The sequence below is a fragment of the Oryzias latipes genome, chromosome 8 (assembly GCF_053564925.1).
Source record: "Oryzias latipes strain Hd-rR chromosome 8, Olatipes_Hd-rR_3.1".
Taxonomy (NCBI): Eukaryota; Metazoa; Chordata; class Actinopteri; order Beloniformes; family Adrianichthyidae; genus Oryzias; species Oryzias latipes.
In genome coordinates, this window is record NC_136244.1 from 1,614,507 (window position 1) to 1,634,887 (window position 20,381).

The 20,381-nt window shown below is 48.1% G+C and overlaps 1 protein-coding gene, 1 long non-coding RNA gene and 1 pseudogene across 7 annotated transcripts in view; all 3 read right to left on the reverse strand.

Annotated features, from left to right (window-relative positions):
• Positions 1–360: 360 nt before the first annotated feature.
• On the reverse strand, positions 361–2,573 carry LOC110015537 (uncharacterized). Of its 2 annotated transcripts, XR_013657540.1 has the most exons (4): positions 1,107–2,571; positions 955–989; positions 639–778; positions 361–556 (listed from the first exon to the last, which is right to left on the reverse strand). It is a non-coding gene; the product is annotated as an uncharacterized LOC110015537 (long non-coding RNA). The 2 variants fall into 2 exon arrangements; XR_013657539.1 differs by having other exon boundaries at positions 361–778; positions 1,107–2,573.
• Positions 2,574–6,738: 4,165 nt separating this feature from the next.
• Positions 6,739–8,920, reverse strand: LOC111947808 (uncharacterized; annotated as a pseudogene). The gene has a single exon (XR_013657622.1). The product of XR_013657622.1 is annotated as an uncharacterized LOC111947808 (transcript).
• A 934-nt stretch (positions 8,921–9,854) lies between these two features.
• Positions 9,855–20,381, reverse strand: part of abcc1 (ATP binding cassette subfamily C member 1 (ABCC1 blood group)) — a 34,496-nt gene continuing 23,969 nt past the window's right edge. For 2 of the 4 annotated variants that reach the window (XM_020705550.2, XM_011478656.4), the window contains exons 17-31: positions 19,662–19,838; positions 19,372–19,539; positions 18,239–18,413; positions 17,845–17,905; positions 17,416–17,536; positions 17,141–17,348; positions 16,689–16,999; positions 16,417–16,616; positions 16,214–16,340; positions 14,220–14,321; positions 13,689–13,835; positions 13,466–13,624; positions 13,218–13,384; positions 12,521–12,715; positions 9,855–10,794 (exon numbers count right to left, since the gene is read on the reverse strand). In XM_020705550.2, coding sequence (XP_020561209.1) covers positions 10,686–10,794; positions 12,521–12,715; positions 13,218–13,384; positions 13,466–13,624; positions 13,689–13,835; positions 14,220–14,321; positions 16,214–16,340; positions 16,417–16,616; positions 16,689–16,999; positions 17,141–17,348; positions 17,416–17,536; positions 17,845–17,905; positions 18,239–18,413; positions 19,372–19,539; positions 19,662–19,838 — 2,427 coding nt within the window. In that variant the 3' untranslated portion in view covers positions 9,855–10,685. Of the gene's footprint in view, positions 10,795–12,520; positions 12,716–13,217; positions 13,385–13,465; positions 13,625–13,688; positions 13,836–14,219; positions 14,322–16,213; positions 16,341–16,416; positions 16,617–16,688; positions 17,000–17,140; positions 17,349–17,415; positions 17,540–17,844; positions 17,906–18,238; positions 18,414–19,371; positions 19,540–19,661; positions 19,839–20,381 lie in introns of all 4 variants that reach the window. The other 2 variants (XM_020705549.2, XM_011478655.4) reach the window with 1 other exon arrangement.

Below are 20,381 nucleotides of genomic sequence, written 5' to 3' on the forward strand. Positions count from 1 at the left end.
AGGTTCAGAGCTCTGTCTAGTGCAGGGGCCTCAAACTCGCGGCCTATCTGCGGCCCCCAAGATGACATTTTGCGGCCCTCGCCTTAACATGAAAGTTTAATGTTAATGCAGCCCGCCAGCCTGCATGAATGACACCTTTTCAATTTTGTGCGCGGAGCTGACCAACCAACCACTCTTGGGGACTCTTGGGGGTGGGACATTGACCGGGCTTGAAAGCAGGAGAACATTTAAGGCAGGAAACCTGACCGCCCCTCCCCAGACCACATTAAGGAGTTTCTTACTTTACTTTTTAGAACGCATCTAAATACGTGTGACCAAATGCCCCCTTACTTGCACCCCAAATGGAGACTGGATTTGATAGTGGTTAAAAATATACAATTTATTAAAAACTTGACACAATTTCCATAAAAAAGGTTAAAATAAACTCAGACAGTTGGACCGCACTCCAACACTGCATGAGGGCGGCTGCCTCCAGGATCGCCTCAGCCCCACTGTACCGGTGGGTAGCCCCAAACACCACCAAGGGAGATCTGATCCAAACCCTCACCAGGAGTACCTGCTCAGGGCCCAAATGCACACAAAAACACACTACAACCCAAACAGTGATTAAAAGAAAATACAAAACAGAAGAGGTGCACCTGAGCAGGTCACCACTAATTTATGGGCCGAAAACAGGGGGGGGGTCCCCCTTACACAATACTATATATGGCACCCACCAGCTACCATAAGGATAAAAGGAGAAGGCAGCCACCTTCAGCCAGGTCCAACCACCAAGATACTAAAATGAGCACAAAACAGTTTAAAAATGGATAAAAGCAAGGGTGTCAAGGTTGGTTAAAACTTTAAAAACAATGACTAAAAACACTACAAGCAAAACAGCAGTGGCAATGGAAAAAGAAAAATAAGTTAGTTCTCCCCTGGGACAAACACATGTTTTACAAACCCTAGTGTTACCTCTCATGCCCCAGGCTCAGAACTCATGCCACCACCTGTTAATATAAATAGAATTTAAAATGTTGCAAACTCAAATGCTTAAAAACTTTAGTAAAAGGACTCAAATGATTAAAAGCTTCAGTAAAAAAGGTCCACATGTCAAGCTCACCCACCAAGGCCAAACCAGGAAACCAGCATCTAGATGGAACTCCCACAGCTGCTATTTATCAGCCTTGTGAGCCAATCACAGCTCAGCAGACAGGTGCTGGCCATGAATATTTACCTATGGAACACCATGAGGGACAAACTACGACCCACAGCCCTGTCTGCCACACATGCAGTCAGTGCTGAACTTTTCTCTGGGTCGCACAGACCCGGAGGAGGGCTGAGGTTACGGTTACGCCGGTTAGGCACGCTGCGCAGACTCACCCCGTCACAAATCAGGTGATCAGCACAGTGTTTCGTCCACCTGAATGATCTCAAACACGCTTATTGTCCATCTTGGCTGCACATATTTGGTGTCGCCAACATGAATTTCCATCAGTTTTTTTATAAAAACATAGGAGTGGGAGACCGGCTGCTCTACAATAACTTGTGACCGGGGTTTAAATGTGCAAAAAGTCATAAGAAAGAAAATCCAAAAGTGGTTTCTGAATTTTGTATCTCCTTTACTGATTTGTGTTTTAAAAATTAAACTTCAAATTCAACACAGATTCAAAATTGGGAGCACATCCTCTGACTTCTCCACCTTAAATTTCAAGAAGTTCAAGTCCAGTCCAGATTTACTGTCAATCATCTTCATCCACACTGATGGTCTCAGCTGTTTGGGAGGAAGTGCTGCCAAGTGTCCAGCAGTGAGAAGAAGACAAGAGAAGCCGTGTTCAGAAGAACCATTGATGGAGCTTAAAGAACTGTAGAATTGGAGTCTGCTTTAGTGTTTAATAGTTATAATTCAACAGTGTTAACTGAACTGTGTTAATAGGGATGTTTGAATTAGAAAACAGCAGATATAGAAGACTGAATGAACAGAAATGTGTCACTGATTTGTTTACTTATTGATTTTTTTTATTTACGTATTTTATTTGAATGAGAGTTTTATGAGTATATTTTGTACAGACAACAGTTAATAATAGTGTATAGTTTCAGTCAGACAACTCTTCCAGTAAGAAATATTTATTTGACATACCGGTACTTAATTTCCACATTCTTTTTCTTTTTTTTAATTCTCTTTTTATTCAGATTTTCATACAAAAATAACATAATAACACATTTGCTTTTTTAAGTGTAATACAACAATCCAACAACAACAGAAACAACAACAACAACAACAACAACAACAACAACAACAACAAAAAAAAGAGAAAAAAGAAAGAAAAAATAAAATATTATAATAAACATTAAGTGGAAGACATCACATTTAACAATCGGTATGAAGCTCAGTTATTATTCTTTCATAATCTCAAAAAGGTCTATGAATGGTTGCCAGGTTTTGTAAAATTCTTCTTGCTTTCCTTTAAGTGTAAATCTGATATTTTCTAGTCGCAAATGTTTCATAATAACATCCGCTTCGGCTGCGGGGTCTGGCTTGGCTTGGGGGGGTGGTCCCTTTGCCTGTGCTGGGGGGGGTTGGCGGGGGGCCCTGCTCGGGGGGGGCCCAGCGGCGCCGGATGGGCTGCCCATCTGCACCCGGGGCTGGGATCGGCCCTTCCCTGGCTCTGGGACGGGACGGGACAACCCACTCGGGGCCCCCGGTCGCTCTGGGTGTCATCCGCTTCGGCTGCGGGGTCTGGGGTGGGGTGGGGTGGGGGGCTTGTCGGCCCTGTCCTGTGGGGGGGCGTTCTGGGGGGGAGGGGGGGCCCATTATTGGTACGGGTCGGGGGGGCTAACGGGTCGGGGTCTCCGCTGAGGCAATCAGTGGTTGCCTCGGCCGGTTGGCCTCCTCGGTCCCGTCAAGGCCTGACCAGAGATCCTCTAGGGCCGGCGTCTGGGGGTGGGGGCCTGGGCTTGCTCCGGGGGGGGCGATGCTTTCTGGCTCCTCTCTCTCTGTGTGGGGTGGGTGGTGCCGGGCCTGGGGTGTCGGCGCCTCCGGGGGTGGGGCCCCTGGGCTGGGTGGCCCTGGCCCCTTTGCTGGGGGGGGGGGGGGGGCTGGGGGACAGCTGTTTGACCACCGGGGGACAGTCTACCAGCTGTCCCCAACTTACCCCCTTCCTCATATAACCTCATATTAGGGTGAGGGGGTGGGGGGTCTAGCCTGCGATGCACCTTGGGGGGGGGCTACTTGGCAGTGGCCCCCCTCCTATGGTTGCCGTATGGAGTGGGCCCCCCCTCTTTCGGTTTTATTTGCACCTTAGACATGTAGGGTCCTTGGTAGGGGGGGTGCTTGGACATCACTGCAAGCAAGCAGCAGATGTCCTCTTAGCGCTCTACCCGCCAATTTTAACCGCACCTTAGACATTTAGGGCCCCTTGGTGGGGAGGGTGAGGGGACATCACTGTGAGTAATCAGGAGATGTCCCCTTAGTGCCCTACTCGCCAATTTTAACTGCACCCCCCTTAGTACACAAACCCCTCCCCCTTCAATATATACATTCCAACATAAACACACACACATGCACACACACACCCTCTCAAACACACATACACGCACACACATTTTGCAAGGAAGGTGGGACCTGGGTCCATCTGTCCCCTACCCCTTCCCTGGTGGGGGGTGCGGGCCCCTTGGCGATGGCGGCCATGTCCCTTGGGTGCCTGCTCCCTGGGCCCGGCGGCTCTCTCTCCGCACGGTGGGGGGGTTCATATTACACCTGAGCCGGGGGTGTTCGTGTCCCTGGGGGGTGGGTCCTGGTCCTTGCCCCTGAGCGCTGGGCCCCGCCAAACTTCCAACATGGCCGAGCCTGGTCGGGCCATATTTATAACACCCCTTGTGGGCCACCCTTTTTTCCCTGGGGTTCCCCCCTCCTGGGCGGGGGCAGCGGGCCCCTGCCTTGCTCCTCCCTGGACCAACCTTGGGCCGGGTGGGTGGTTGCCTGGGGTGCGGAGCGGGTCTCCCTTGGGGGGTCCTGGCTCGTACTTGGGGTTGGGGCGGGGGGATGCCCGGAACTCCTGGGTGGTGGTGGGGTGCTCGTCTGGTGCTGTGGGCGTCTTTCTCCGGTGGGGCCCTGCGTTGGGCTCTTCCGGCGCGGCGGGGGGCTGCTTTCCTGGCTGGGCTGGGGCGGCGCTATCTTTCCCTCCGCGCCTCCCTGCTCTCTGGCTCTGGGGGCCTCGCGGCGGTCCTGCTGGCCCTGGCCTGGGTGGCGGTCTTGGTCACCCGGGGGGCGGTTGTTCCCTGCCTGTTCCCGTGTGGCGTTGGGGGAATTCCGGCTGCCGCTGCTGCTGCGGCGGGGGTCTGGGTGTGGGGGTGGCTGGGCGCTCCTCCTCCTTCTTTTCACATTCCACCATCCATTTTAGAAGAACATAAACACTCACCTGAGCACAGGTGTTAGCTCACCTTTGCACTAATAGTTTGCATGATTGAATGAATGAAAGATTTCACACTAGTTGGTTTAAAGGCATAGGTATGCGTTCGTGAACACTATCTGTTTTGTGTACATGTTGACATGTGGACATTTTTTGCAGCTAGCAGGTGTGTTGATAGTATTTGAGTGTGTGTGGACAGGCCCCGCCCTTTTTGTACTACATTTGAACCGTACCGTAATGATAAACAACCAGTAAACCTGTCTGCTCTATGCTGCTTCATGGTCTTACCCCCCCCCCCCCCTCACTATCACCCCCCCCCCCCCCCCCCCCCTGACATCCCTCCCTCTTCTTCCCTTCTTTCCTTTTCCGTCCGGTCCAACACCAAATCATGGTTGAAATGAATAAAGTTTGGCCTCAATTACAAAAGGGGTTTATTCAGTCATACCTTTAGTTTGTCTGAAGATTAATAACCCCTCTTGTTAAAGTAAAATATGTCCAACACAAGAGGCCCTCAGCTCTCATCTGCCTGCCTAGCTGTTGGACAGGACAAGTAAAAAAAAAAAAAAAAAAGACTGCTAAGATCTTCTTTAGCTTTGGAGTTAATTGGAAATAAAATGCTTTTAGATAGGTTTAATTTATAACCTGATATTCGTCCAAAGTTTTCCAAAATAGTCATACTAATGGGGATTGATTTTATAGGGTCAGAAACGTACAATAGAAGATCATCTGCATAAAGGGATACTTTGTGTTCTGTGTTTCCTCTATTAATCCCAGCGTATTCTTTTAATGAGCGTAGTAGAATGGCTAAAGGTTCGATGGCTAGCGCAAATAGCAGAGGTGAGAGAGGGCACCCTTGCCTTGTCGAACGGTTCAAAGCAAAGTATTCAGAATGAGTATTGTTTGTTTGTACTGAGGCTGTAGGTTGAGCATATAGAAGTTTAACCAAGGAAATAAATTTAAAACCAAATCCAAACATTGAAAGGGTCAAAAAAAGGTAATCCCACTCAACCCTGTCAAATGCTTTTTCTGCATCTAAAGAGAGTAGAATTTCTGAATTTAAATTGTTTTTATCTTGTGTATGGATGATATTTAAGATTCTTCTTATGTTAAAAAATAGTTGTCTATCTTTGATGAACCCTGTTTGGTCCTGGGATATTATTGTTGGTAGAACTTTTTCTAACCGTGTGGCTAGAATTTTTGCCAATATCTTGTTATCTACGTTGATTAAACTAATCGGCCTATATGATGCTGGATTCAATGGGTCTTTTTCAGTTTTATGGATTACAGAGATGTTTGCTTGATAAAAAGTTGGGGGTAATATTTCTTTCTCTATTACGTGTCAAGTTTTTAATTCGTTATACACTTCTAGAAGTATTGGTGAGATCTGATCTTTAAAGGCTTTGTAAAATTCTGATGTGTAGCCATCTGGGCCGGGAGCTTTAGGGTTTTGCATATTATTTATTGCTTGTTCTATTTCTTGTTCAGTTATAGGTTTTTCAAGTTGTTCTATATATTCTCGTTTTATTGTGTATTATTATAAACTTAAATAAAAGTTAACTTTTTCCTATCAATCCGGAGGCCATGGCCTACCCCCCCCCCCCCCCCCCAACTTACCTTTTAAAATCTCTCCATCTGTCATTAAGTATTTAGGCATTCAAGTGACTAAGGAATTTTCTAAACTTTTCAAAACCAACTTTATCCCATTACTGGATCAAATTAATTGTGACTTACAGCGCTGGTTTATGCTGCCGTTATCTCTTGCAAGCAGAATAAGCTTCATTAAAATGATTGTGCTGCCTAAATTTCTTTATTTTTTTCAATGCCTACCAGCATTTATTCCAAATCAATTCTTCAGGTGCCTTCACAATTCTATTTCCCCATTTCTATGGGAAAAAAGGGTATGAGAAAAAACATATTACAGAAAAGCAAAGATAATGGTGGCCTCTCCCTACCAAACTTTTTATTTTCTTATTAGGCTGAAAATATCCGAACAATATTATTTTGGTGTCATAGTCATATTGTTGACTATACAGTGATCCCTTGCTATATCACGGTTTACTTTTCACGGTTTCGCTACTTCACGGATTTGGATTGTGCATTGTGTTCTGCATTCTGATTGGCTAAAAAGTCACTCAGCGAGTAGCTCAAGAATGGGACCCTTTGATGAGCCGTTCATAACAGTTCTCCAACATAATCGATGGTGGCATGTCGGTGTATAAGGATCTTTAGCAAAGAAGAAAAAAGAGCGACAACAACTGCCTATCACTATGTTCCTCTCCCGAACAAACACACCTGCAGCTGCACCGCGGGCTTCAAAAGGAAAAAACGCTGCAGAGCAGAGTCAGGATGCAGCGGCTCAGTATGAAGAGCAGTGAAAAGACCGGAGTCACTATCTGTCCCACTGTACTTTTTTTTTTTTTCATAATCATTTTAAATTTTCCTCCGTTTAATCCACTCGGGTCGCGGTGGGCGGGGCTAATCTCCGCAATTTAAAGCCTTCTGTTCTTATCGATGATTGAAATTATTATTTGACAGCACACTACAGAAGTTATTTGTTGAAAAAACGTTTCTAAAGTACTTTTATTTGTTAAAAAAACAATTGATTTAGCCTGTTAAATGGTTTGTTCTTTCTTTTCAATGTATAATAGTGAATTTCATTGTATAATAATTGTAAAAAAATAAAGGTTTCTACTTCACGGGTTTTGCTTATCACGGGTTCTATTTGGAACGTAACCCCCGCGATAATCAAGGGATCACTGTATTGACATATTGGTGTCATTGTCATATTGATCTTGACCCAAGTGTCGTCCACATATCTGAACCAGTGGCTTGGAGTAGTACCTGGGAAAGAGTCCAGGGCTCTTCTCTCGACTTCTTCCATGTACAAATTGGCCACAATGGGTGATATTGGAGAGCCCATAGCACAGCCGTGCCTCTGCCTGTAGAAGTTTCCCCTGAATCGGAAATATGTGGAGTTGAGGCACACTTCCAACAGTTCGCAGATGTGGTCTGGTGTCAGATTTGTACTGTCTTGTAGCTGAGAATCCTGCAGTAATCTCTTCCTCACTGAAATCACTGCCTCCGTGGTGGGAATGCAGGTGAAGAGGGAAGTTACTTCGTAAGACACAATCGTCTCGTCAGAATCCAGCTGAAGATGTTTGACTTTGTTTGCAAAATCTTGTGAATTCCTAACATGATGCTCTGTGTTGCCGACTAGAGGGGCCAAAATAGTAGCCAGGTGTTTAGCCATGTTGTAAGTTATTGAGTCAATGATGCTGACAATGGGTCTCAGTGGTATTCCTTCCTTGTGGATTTTTGGGAGGCCATAAATGCATGGAGTGGTATTACCCAGGTACAGTCTGTAATAAAGAGGCTTGTCGATGACTTGATCTCTCTCCAGTCTTTGTAGGCAGTCTATAACCTTTTTCTTATAGCCGCTGGTTGGGTCTCTTCTCAGTGCTTCATATGTGGTGGTGTCACTGAGTAGGTTGGTAACTTTGGCTTCATAGTCCGCCGCATTCAGGATCACAGTACATCTCCCCTTATCCGCTGGTAAAATGTTGATACTGTGGTCCTTCTCCAGGGCTGTCAAGGCCTTTCTTTCATCTGAGGAAAGATTGGACGGTGGTGGTAAGGCACTGGACAGTGCCGCCGAAATTTTGAGTCATAATTCTTCAGCTTGAGATCCAGTCAGATTGTTCCTCTTTATGGCCGTTTCTGTAGCTGTGATGAGGTCTACCACGGGGATATGACTTGGTGTAACCGAGAAATTCAGCCCCTTGGATAATACCTCTTTCTCTGTTTGGGTCAGCTCACGGTCGGAAATATTCTTAATCCACCTCTCTCTATCAACCCGTGCCTTGGTGTGGTTTCCTCTATTCTCCCTGTTGAGCCTGTCCTTAAGGATCTGTTGTTGGTTAGTGAGAATCTGAAATTTCTTGATTTGCCGTTGCTTGCTTTTGTGGTGTTGTGCCAGTTGTGCTGTCCGGGTGAAACCGACAATCTTCTCAAGAACTTCTTCAGTAACGGTTGCGGCCAAGTTGTCCTGTAGATTCTTCATTTTACCTTCCAGGTTGTTGATGATGAAATACGTCTGTCTGATTCTGTCCTTTAAAAGTTGGGTTCTGGCTCTGTGCATGATGTTCTCAGCTCTGTGTCCTTTAACCTCTTTGCCTATCTGTAGGCTTTTGGGAATCACGTTGCTTTGTCTGCATCTCATGTTGAACCTGACGTGGTTCTTGTGGTCCGCCAATTTCCTAGCTGTCTTCTCCAATTCACGTACCAGCTGGAGGGTATCCTTCCCAAAGTTAGAAGAAACATGTCTATGAAGACTCTCATTCATCCAGGTTGGTTCCATTGTAGTAGGTTTGGGGGATGTCATCTGGACTTGGTTATTAAAGTTAGAAGACGTTTCACCTCTTATCCAAGAGGCTTTGTCAATTCTGATTTAGCTGGTCTAAGAGCTGGTATATATATGCGTCCATGGGGGAGGAGTCAGACCTGAAACTGGAGGTATTGTCCACTTAGCACTTAGCCTACATGGTTTCGGGTCGTTAATAGTCCTTTGTCCTCGGCTGGGGGTTGGGTTAAAGATTTGTCTGCGAGCCCTGCAAATCTTACATTATGTTTTTGACATGTCTGTCGCTTTCTGACTTCTGGGACTCTGTATTTGACTCTTTATCCTGTCTGTAACGTCAAAGTACACCGATCCCCAATGTCAGCCCTTTTTGGTATACCTCCGGACAATCATTCTCTCCCTCCTTGGTTAGAGGACCTTATTGCCTTTCTGACACTACTTGCCTGTCGGACTATCCTGATGCACTGGAAGGATCTTCGCCCACCCACTCACTCACAGTGGATAAAACAGTCACTTTCTTTTATTAAGCTGTAAAAAAAAATCAGACATTCTCTTAATGGTACTGGATGTAAATTCTGTGAAATGTGGTCACCTTTCTTAGAGCATGTCATTTCCTTGACCTTAGAACTGACCCAGTGAACTTTCAAATACATTAACAGGTATGAGGTGTTGAGTGTCTCTGCTGTTCATAGATTGGTAGCACAGTATACTGTTTGTATGATTTTATTCATTCATTTGTGTACTTTTTTATTCTCTTTTCTTTCTTTGTAATTGTGGTTTTGAATTGTTTTTTTTTCCTATTTTGAAAAATGAATAAATAAATCATACATAAAAAAAAGAAATTTAGATTTACTGACTTTATTTTTGGTAAAGTTAGAACCTTTCTTACTTTTATAACTTCATTCTTTTAAAATTACAACTATTTTCAAATACTTTTTTTAATCTTATTTTTCCCTCATAATTTTACAACTTAATTCTCATTAAGTTAAGACTTTTAGCAAATCATTGTATTACCGGTACTTTATTTTGATGAATTTATTTTCCTATCTATTCATTCTATGGCGGCGCTAATTCTCTGTCCTATCTGATGTCATCATGCGGTCTACTTTAGGAGTTCAGCTTTTATTTCTAAAACACTTTTCACTCCAATAAAAGTCAGAGACCTACTTTGTCCAGAGAACCAAAGTCTTTAAACGTGTTTTTAACCCTTTGAGAGCTGCAAACAATTCAAAGAAATACAAACTTGAAGAAGATGACTCCGTACCGACAGTTCTAATGTTCAAACATCAGTTTCCTGCTGCATTTTCTAAAAATTAAAGCTTTGATAATAAAACCTGAACACGGCTGTTTCCTAAAAGCGGTTTTCACTCTGAAAGCCTTCAACGCTCAACTTAAAGCTACGGAGAACCAACACAGAATAAATAAGGAGTGCTGCACGGCCAGTGAAATGTGTCTGACACATTTCACCAGAGGTTTGTGCGTTTGTGGTTTGGTTGTGTGATTGTTGGTGTTGGAGGCACCATTCCTGTAGGTATACATTCAAAAACGGGTCTGGAACCGAGCTCCGTCTGCAGACCATCCAAAGTTCCTCTGGGAGAACGTCTCACTGCATGAAATGAAGCCAGAGAAAGTCTGTCCAGAAGTCTTCATCACTCAGAAAGTGAAGAGTTTCCAAATCAAATCCGGATGAAGCAAACCACCTTCATCTTTTCAAAGGAACCAAAAGTGGAAACGGGACGCCAGCAACCGTCCCAGACGCACATGAAGGCAGTATTTGGCATGAAGACCCTCGAGTCTCAGCGACCCCCCCCCCCCATGGTCATTTCACTAAGAACTGTGGTTACAGCAGGAGGCCCAACCCCGGATCCTCAACAACCCCCCCCCTGTCAACCACCGAGTCGGACGGCTGCTTGAACAGGCGACTTCCCCCCCGTGCCTCAGATGAGCCCAGAGTCCTTCGCCATCCGGTAGAAGGCCCCCTTCTGAGCGATGAGGTTGGAGGGAGAGTCGAACTCTGCCATCTGTCCTTTGTCCAACACCAGAACCCTGCAGGACACAAAGCAGCCGAGTTCAGTTCAACCGGACCAGAGGAGAAGAACCGGACCAGAGGAGAAGAACCGCCGGCAGAAGCCTGATGGGCTTCAGGACAGACCAAGAACATCAGAAAACCGGAGCTTTTAGGAAATATGTGATCTGTCTCAGTATGAGAAGAGACTAGCTAAACCTGTGTGATAAATGATTATCTTAAATGTTTACAGCAGTGGTGGGCCGTCAGGGCCTAAAAAATATCTGAATCATGTTTTAAATATATTTTGTCCATGTACACTCATGAAATCATTCTGAATGGTCTGTCCATTCTCTTTCATTGTCTTTATGATGGTTCTGCTGCTTCCAGACAGACTTGTTTTCACATTGGAGCATTTAACCAATCACATTTCAGCTGTCCTCTGTTGCCAGGCAGGGTAAAGGTATTCACTATGAGTTCTACAGGCCTTCTAATGCAAAATCAATATCGGACATTCATTTCCTTCAACCAATCAGATTGTTAGTTGGTGTCAGCAGGGCCTTCTAGCAGGCTTAGGCAGCGTCACAGTATTCAGAGCTTCTGATTGGACAGAAGTTTCAGGAAGTCGCATGCAGCCTTGTCCAGTTTGACACAAAGACGTTTTTGATCCGTCTCCGTTAAAGACAGACTGACTGTGATGTCTCCATGTAGGATTTAGCGGGAAAATCTCCCACTGATCTCCTTGACTTCCTTCATCAGAAACATCTGAGTGAATCATGAAGCAGCCGAACAGACTTGTGTGTTTGGACGGACCGTCCCTGTGTCCACGCCGTCTGTCCAGTGGACATTTTTACCCAGAAACACAACTGGACAGACTGGGCTCTCAGCACTGGCCTTGATGGAATAGAAAAGGACTCTGGATGGAACTGAAGACCATAACCTACATGACATGGATTGTTTTTGAGAGAGAGAAGAGGATGGATTTAGTCTTCCAGCAATCCCATTTGTTGATCAGTGAAATGATGAATAATATTCCAAATGTATTTGCTGGATGTAGTTGCAGAATGAGATTTTTATTTAGTGTTTTCTTTATTCCGTTTATTTAGAGGCATTTATTGTGGCTGAAGGAATTTTCAATCTGCAATGCAAAGCTGGTTCTGCATCGTAAAACGGTTCATGAGGGATTCAGACGCAGCACTACTGAAGGCCCAGGTGTGTAACGGTCCGCCACTGGTTCACATACATCCTAAAAACATTCTCACGGCAGCCAAAATATTTAAAATCCCACTTCCATCTTCTGATCCGTTTCCAAACTTTTCCAGTGGTCTTTTAATGACGACAGTGCTGTTTTTAGCCAACAACCTGTGTCATAGTTTCTGCAGAGCGGCAGGAGTTCATTAGAAATTCACCTCTGAGTTGTGGGCGGGACCGTTGCCGGGAGCAACCCCAGTTTGCTCATAGCTTAGAGCTTGTAGCCCCGCCCAGCGTCTTTGTTGACTTTTATTTAAATAAAACGGTTGCAGTTAAACAGAAAATGACATGTTGATCGTTTTCTGTTCAAAGGTCACATTGTCGTCATCTTGATCACTAATATCGGCTCTGAACCCCCTGAACCCCCTTTGGACTGAACTAGAACCGAGTCAGAACCATCTCCATATTGCAGTTCTGCTGCATAAACAGAACATCAGCTGACGTGCTGATGAAGAGTCGCATCCTACCAGAACATACTGACCCAGTGGTGGAACAGGTAAACGGGTGGAGCGGTACCTGGTGTAGTCCATGATGGTGTTGAGGCGGTGAGCGATCGTCAGCACGGTGCAGCCTTCAAACTGTGAGCGGATGGTGGTCTGAATCAGGTCGTCCGTCTCCATGTCGATGGCGGCCGTGGCCTCGTCCAACACCAGGACCTTGGTCTTCCTCAGCAGAGCTCTGGCCAGGCACAGCAGCTGCCGCTGGCCCAGGCTGAGGACAGACAGCAGGGCGTCAACACAAGGAGACCGGATTCTGGTCTGCTTCACAGTTTTAGGACAGAGGAGCTCGTCTGCAGTCCAGGACGTATCACCGATGGACCAATCAGATTTTTGACGCATTTTTCTATCAAGGTTTGAACTTTGAGAGAAAAGTCTGCAAATGTTCATGTCTGTCTGAGCACTGTGGATAAACTGTGTAATTCTCAACCGACCAAAAATTCTGAACAGCTAAAAACTGAATTCATGTAAAGACCCGGCGGTCAAAACCTTTGATGGACATCTGAACACATCGCTGAACGCCACAATCACTCATGAATGCCGTTTATCACGTCACGAATGTGATGCGGCTGCTTCACGCCGCCACAAAGCAGCTCGTCCTCTCGGCTTCCTGCTCTGACCCCCCACCCTGCTGGACTGATCGGTGTTCTGGAGGCGGATTCACGCCGGTACCCCCCTCCGTTCCCGGACACACGGTTTCCCGTCTGCGGCGGTACCTGAGGTTCTCTCCGCCTTCGCTGCACTCGTGGCCCAGTTTGTCGGGCAGGCCGGACACGAAGCTCTTGAGATGGGAGAACTCCAGAGCCTTCCAGATGTCTTCATCGGAGTAAGAGTCAAACGGGTCCAGGTTCATCCTCAGAGTCCCCGAAAACAAGACGGGGTCCTGGGGGGAGGACAGCAAAGGGAGGGGTTTTGAAACATGGAGGCGGAGCTTCAGTCGCTTCGGTTGCGCCCCGTGGCAGACCTGTGGTATGATGGTGATCCTGGAGCGCAGCTCATGCAGGCCCAGCTTGGCGATGTCCACGCCGTCGATGAAGATGTTGCCTTCAGCCGGCTCGATGATCCGGAACAGTCCCAGCGTCAGGGACGACTTCCCTGCTCCGGTGCGTCCCACGATCCCCACCTGACAGGAAGACGGTCACACAGGGCTGGACGCCCCCCCCCACCGTGCACACACACACACACACCTTCTCTCCTCCGCTGATGTCCACGTTGATGTTGCGGATGGCCAGGTCCAGGTCGCTACGGTAACGAAGGCCGAAGTTTGTGATGCGTATGCAGCCTTCCGTCGGCCAATCAGGGGGCACGGTGGGGGGCTCGTGCCTCCACTCCGCCTGTGGGTTTGACACGAGTGAGAGGGGCTGATGCTTCAGGGGTCTGCCAGCAGATCCGGAGGAAAACCAGACAAACAGACGGACTCAGCAGCTCTTTAACATTCGTGGATGTTTTTTAGGTCAAACTGCTTCAAACATTTGAGGCTTTCATCCATGCTGGTTCTGTGGATGAGACGGAGCTGCTGGGACGGTTTCAGGAACAGGTGAAACTCGTAAGATGTTCCAATTGGTCCATCTGTAGTTCTGTTTTTAGCAGCAGAATCAGCAGCTGAGTGTCTCCATCTAAAACGTGGCTCTCACGTTTATGCAGGAAATGCAGGACCCCCTCCCCCCAAACCAAGACTGGAGCATCTTAAAAAAAACCTCAACTTAGGGTTTGTGTACCTCTTTCTCTGTGTCGCTGTACTCCTTCACTCTCTCCACTGCGACGATGTTGGTCTCCACGTCAGAGGACATCCTCACCAACCAGGTCAGGGAGGCGGTCAGCTGCACAGATCAGACAGAAGACACAAACTTCTCAGGGTTCATTCACAGACGGCAACATGAAAACAGCTGCAGCAAAGCCAGCGGTCTGTAACCAACGACAGCACGGCGGTCTGTAACCAATGACAGCACGGCGGTCCGTAACCAATGACAGCACGGCGGTCTGTAACCAACGACAGCAAGGCGGTCTGTAACCAATGACAGCACGGCGGTCTGTAACCAATGACAGCACGGCTGTCTGTAACCAACGACAGCACGGCGGTCTGTAACCAATGACAGCACGGCAGTCTGTAACCAATGACAGCACGGCGGTCTGTAACCAATGACAGCACGGCGGTCTGTAACCAATGACAGCAAGGCGGTCCGTAACCAATGACAGCAAGGCAGTCTGTAACCAATGACAGCACGGCGGTCTGTAACCAATGACAGCACGGCGGTCTGTAACCAACGACAGCACGGCGGTGTGTAACCAATGACAGCACGGCGGTCTGTAACCAATGACAGCAAGGCGGTCCGTAACCAATGACAGCAAGGCAGTCTGTAACCAATGACAGCACGGCGGTCTGTAACCAACGACAGCAAGGCAGTCTGTAACCAATGACAGCACGGCGGTCTGTAACCAATGACAGCACGGCGGTCTGTAACCAACGACAGCACGGCGGTCTGTAACCAATGACAGCACGGCAGTCTGTAACCAATGACAGCACGGCGGTCTGTAACCAATGACAGCACGGCGGTCTGTAACCAACGACAGCAACGCGGTCTGTAACCAATGACAGCACGGCGGTCTGTAACCAACGACAGCACGGCGGTCTGTAACCAACGACAGCACGGCGGTCTGTAACCAACGACAGCACGGCGGTCCGTAACCAACGACAGCAAGGCGGTCTGTAACCAATGACAGCACGGCGGTCTGTAACCAATGACAGCACGGCGGTCTGTAACCAACGACAGCACGGCGGTGTGTAACCAACGACAGCACGGCGGTCTGTAACCAATGACAGCAAGGCGGTCCGTAACCAATGACAGCAAGGCAGTCTGTAACCAATGACAGCACGGCGGTCTGTAACCAACGACAGCAAGGCGGTCTGTAACCAATGACAGCACGGCAGTCTGTAACCAATGACAGCACGGCGGTCTGTAACCAATGACAGCACGGCGGTCTGTAACCAATGACAGCACGGCGGTCTGTAACCAATGACAGCACGGCGGTCTGTAACCAATGACATCACGGCGGTCTGTAACCAATGACAGCACGGCGGTCTGTAACCAATGACAGCACGGCGGTCTGTAACCAACGACAGCACGGCGGTCTGTAACCAATGACAGCACGGCGGTCTGTAACCAATGACAGCACGGCGGTCCGTAACCAATGACAGCACGGCGGTCTGTAACCAACGACAGCAAGGCGGTCTGTAACCAACGACAGCAAGGCGGTCTGTAACCAATGACAGCAAGGCAGTCTGTAACCAATGACCAACATACCGGAGCTGTTAGTTTCAGTCTCTGTTACCCCCCTATGTGGAGGATAGTTATTACTGCAATATCAATCCTATGCATTCATATTCCTACCATTGCATGTTAGGGATATGAATGCTTTAATGTTCTGTCAATATACGAGTACAACAACTGTTGAGACACACACTGCACCCTCTTCTTTGCTGCTCCCTTATGTCATTCCGTGTTGGTTGGGGGGGTTACAACAGGAGGGGACACCAGACGGCGGTTCTGCTTTGTGGCAGACAGTCGAGTTGACCACACAGATCTGCGGCAGTGCCGCTCTCCGCTTGACTCCCAAAGTGGCAGAGAGGCCGTTCACGCAGGTGCTGTGACGCAAGGGGTCCTAACGCAATGTTTGATTTCAGAACCAGTCACCACGGCAACAGGGTGCATACCTGCAGGGCATAGGAGATGGACAGGCCCATGATGCCGGGGCTCAGGCTCTCTCTGGCTAAGACGGCAAACAAAGCAGCAAACGACACGATGCAGTTCCCCACAAACTCCAGCCGGACGGCCAGCCACCTTCAGACAAAAGGAGGAGACGGAGGTCAATTCCCGCCTTAGCTGCAGGGTGTTGGCGAGTGACAAGCAGCACCACCTGTTGGCCACAATGCCGGGGTAGTACGCCTTCTGGTTGTGGTCCACTCTCTGGTCGCTCTCGTGAATGAAGCGCTCCTGCTCTCCGAAGGCCCGGATCACAGACGTGCCCAGCAGCGTCTCGCTGAAGTGGGTGTAGATGGGTGAGCGGCTGACCGACTCCAGACGCTTCAGCTGCCTCGAAGACGCCACATAAAACCTCTGAAAGGGAAACCACACAAAGGTCAGTGGATCCCAGCGCCACGCCCGCAGGCTCGCGCCGCACATACCGACCTGCACGAAGAAGTAGAGCACGCCCAGGAAGGGAATGATTAAAGCAACCATCGGCGTGGCGACCAGGATGATGATGCAGGATCCCACCACGTTGAACAGGGATCCCATGAACATCTTCAGGATCATGGGGATCACCGAGTCGATGGTGTCCATCTCTTTGGCAAAGCGGTTGACAAGGTTACCACTGGGAGTTCGCTCAAAAAAGGACATGGGGGAGCGCAGAACGTCAAACAGCATGGACTGATGGAGGAACCGGGATGCCAGGATGCCCCCGATGGACACGGACAGGGAGTAGCCACAGACCGCAACACCTGCAGAGGGACAGAGGACACACTGTACACAGGTATGCAACCAAAAGGAGGCCAGATCTGGCTCGGAGAACCACATGGGGAGTTCTGGTTAGGAGAACCATATGAAGGGCTCTGAGGAGGCTCACAGAGTTCAGTTCTTACCTTGGGACACACCGAGGGCACCGTACACCCCCAGCCTCATCAGCCTGTTCGGCTGAGTGCCGTTCACCACGGGGTCATCGGTCCACAGGCTCAGCCAGTAGTTGGCAAAGAGCGACAGCAGATTGTGGCTGAGGAAGAACAGCAGGCTGATGATGGACAGAAGCACGCCGATGGCTTTGAGATAGGAGAAGAAGACGGACAGCTTGACCTGAGGATGAGGAGAAAAGCATCAACACCTGGTGTGATCGGGCCGACCTCCTCAGGGATCTACACACCCGTCCAGTGAGGGCTTTGTCAGCATCCGTCGTCTTTCCCGCCTCAGCGTTCTTGGAATTCTTCTGCTCTACGTTCTGCTCGGATACAGAACCTTTGGAGACGTTGCTGGCACTCTGGCTGCTGCTAAGGAACACACACGTGTGTCACAGATGACTACAAACCCATCACAACAACACAACCAGCCGTCAGTGGGACAGCTCAGCCAAGAGCCCATCCTCCCACAATGCATTGCTTTGTATCATTTGAACACAGAAGAAATGACACGTTTACATCATTCCAGCCAAAATGCCTCTGAGGTTCATGTCATGCTGTGTGTGAAATCTTTATTTTACATTTCCAGACTAGTGAACAAGCTGCTCCTAGAAGATGAGGCTGGTTGTGTTCAAATTGAGGAGGATTTTACTGATTTATCTCCAGGATCGACTCACCCGGTAAATCCAGGCCCAACGCCATTCTCCATCGGCTTGGTGGGACTGTTAGGCACCGGCTCTAAACATGAGGACAGAGACTTTTCATGATAAACATAGAGCCAATTCTCAGAGGAAAAATCCAAACCAGTCCATTTTAAATGCATTTTAAGATGAATACAGTGGCAGCAAACAGATGTGGTTGGGTTTGGTCCAAACCCTAAAAGAGGTTTATCCTACTCACACAACAATTGATCACTGTGGTGCCTTCACTGTCCCTCCCAATTGTGGGACATAACGTTATCACCGCGGCAACAGGAAGGCTTTTTTTCTGCACCGTGTTTGTTCAAACATAAAGGATCTGACACATTTTTGTTTTCATAAAAGATATTCGTCTATTGGCCGTGGTTCTTACCGGTTTCCTCACTCTGTTCGTTGGCGGCGTACATCCGCAGGAACTCGGCGAAGGCTCCCTCTTTCTCCTTGAGCTGCTGGTAGGAGCCGACCTCCGTGATCTCCCCGTCCACCATGACCAGGACCAGGTGGGCCTGAGGCAGGTAGCTGAGCCCATGGGTCACCAGGATGCGAGTCTGTGCACGCGCACGCACGCACACACATGCACACACACACACGCACACACACACACATGGAAGAGGAGCTTCGGTTAGTGAATGACTCTACAGAGACAAAGATTCATCGCTCTGACAAGATGTTTGCTCAGAATCATCCTCACAATCCTTCGGCATCTGCGTTTCCATCACACACACACACACAAGAGCAAAACTTTGTTGAACTTTTCACATTTTCACAATGAAATAATAATTAAACCCTAATTATGTAAATAAACATGAACCAATTCATGCAATAAGTCATTCAAAAACACTGTGACTGATCTGACCAATAGTTTTGACAGCAGAGACATTAAACTTTCTGCCACGACTCTAGCGCTCATCATCATCTATCAAAGCAGACGTTTGCGTCTCCTTCAGGCCAGGCGAGCTCCTCACACGTGGGAGGGGCTACGGATGACACCATTGTGGGAAATGGTGGTTTTCAAGAGGAGGTGTGGATCCAACAGTTCCACATGATACAGTCAACTTTTGATGAGCTGTGTGACATTGTGGGACCTCTGGTGGCGCCCGCTGTGCAGCGCCAAGGGCCGCCAGTTACTACCGAGAAGAGCATCGCCATCCGGCTGTTGGTCACGTGACTCATTTAATCGGAAGTTTTTCCGTTAATGTTTTTTGAAAGGTGTCAATTTCGATACGCCTCAAAATCCACCTCCTCCAAGCGCAAAAACGTTTTTCTGTAAATGTGAGTTTTATTTAAATCATCGTGTTTCCATTGGGAGAATTTATGATCACAAATCAAATTTGTGCAAACTGATAGTCAATGGAGATGCAGGTGGAGTCTCCATTTCAGATGCGACAGCAGCAGTGATGCTGTGCAGCAAAAGGAACCAGTTTTTATCTGAGCCAACAGTCTTTCCCTCGGTTTGGGGGCAGCACCGGTTTGAAACACACAGATTAGGGTGGGGATCTCTCCAACCTTGTCCTTCAGCAGCCCCTGGGGGCCGATGACGTGGTCAAAGATGTGCTTCCCCACGTGAGCGTCCACGGCGGACAACGGGTCGTCCAGCAGGTAGACGGAGCGATCGCAGTACACGGCTCTGGCCAGGCTCACCCGCTGCTTCTGGCCCCCAGAAAGATTGACTCCCTGTGAGGGTGGGGGTAGAAGGAGACATCAGAACCTCAGGAGGTAGAGGAGTTGCCCTTTGAGGATCCCGCTCCTCTGAGGAGCTAAAAGCGGCAGCATGCCGGGGGGCGGAGCCTCTCTACCTTTTCTCCAATCTCAGTCTCGTCTCCAGCAGGAAGGATTTCCAGGTCCTGATGGAGAGCGCAGGCCTCCACCACGCGGTGGTACCACGCCTCCTTCCTCTTCTGCCCAAAAACGATGTTGTTTTTCAGCGTGGCGTTTAGGATCCAGGCCTGCTGGGGGACGTAGGCCACCGAGCCCTGCAGCAACAGCAAACAGCTAGATTAGATTCTGCATTTTATTTATACAAGTCGGTGAAGAAACGTCTAAATGGAGAAAAACGTAGTGCAATCTGCAGAATAAGCTTCAGAGAAGAGCTGCAGGTTAAATCCGTTTGGGTTTCTGACAACTTTTAGAACAAAACTACAACAAAACAAAAAAAAAGGAGCAGCGCTGAAGTCCAGCTGTGGGACTCTTGTGTCTGTGACAGACGCCTCACGGGATGAAAGGATTTGCAGAGTAAAGGTGTCTGATAATTCATTATTTTACACATTTAACCCTTTCATGCTGACGACTTCTAAATAACACACTGCCTTTGAACTGCCATAAATCTTTGACTGTTCACATCAATCAGCTGATTCTGACGCAGGAAAAAGCTGCTTTTCATGTCACCTTTGCACCGACATGCAACACTTTACCAACTAAAAGCCGCTTTTCTCTGACAGGATTGGCTGGTTGACGTTGATTGCGTAGACACTTTGTAAATAAAGTGTTGCATTTCAGCGTAAGGCTGCTTCTCTCTG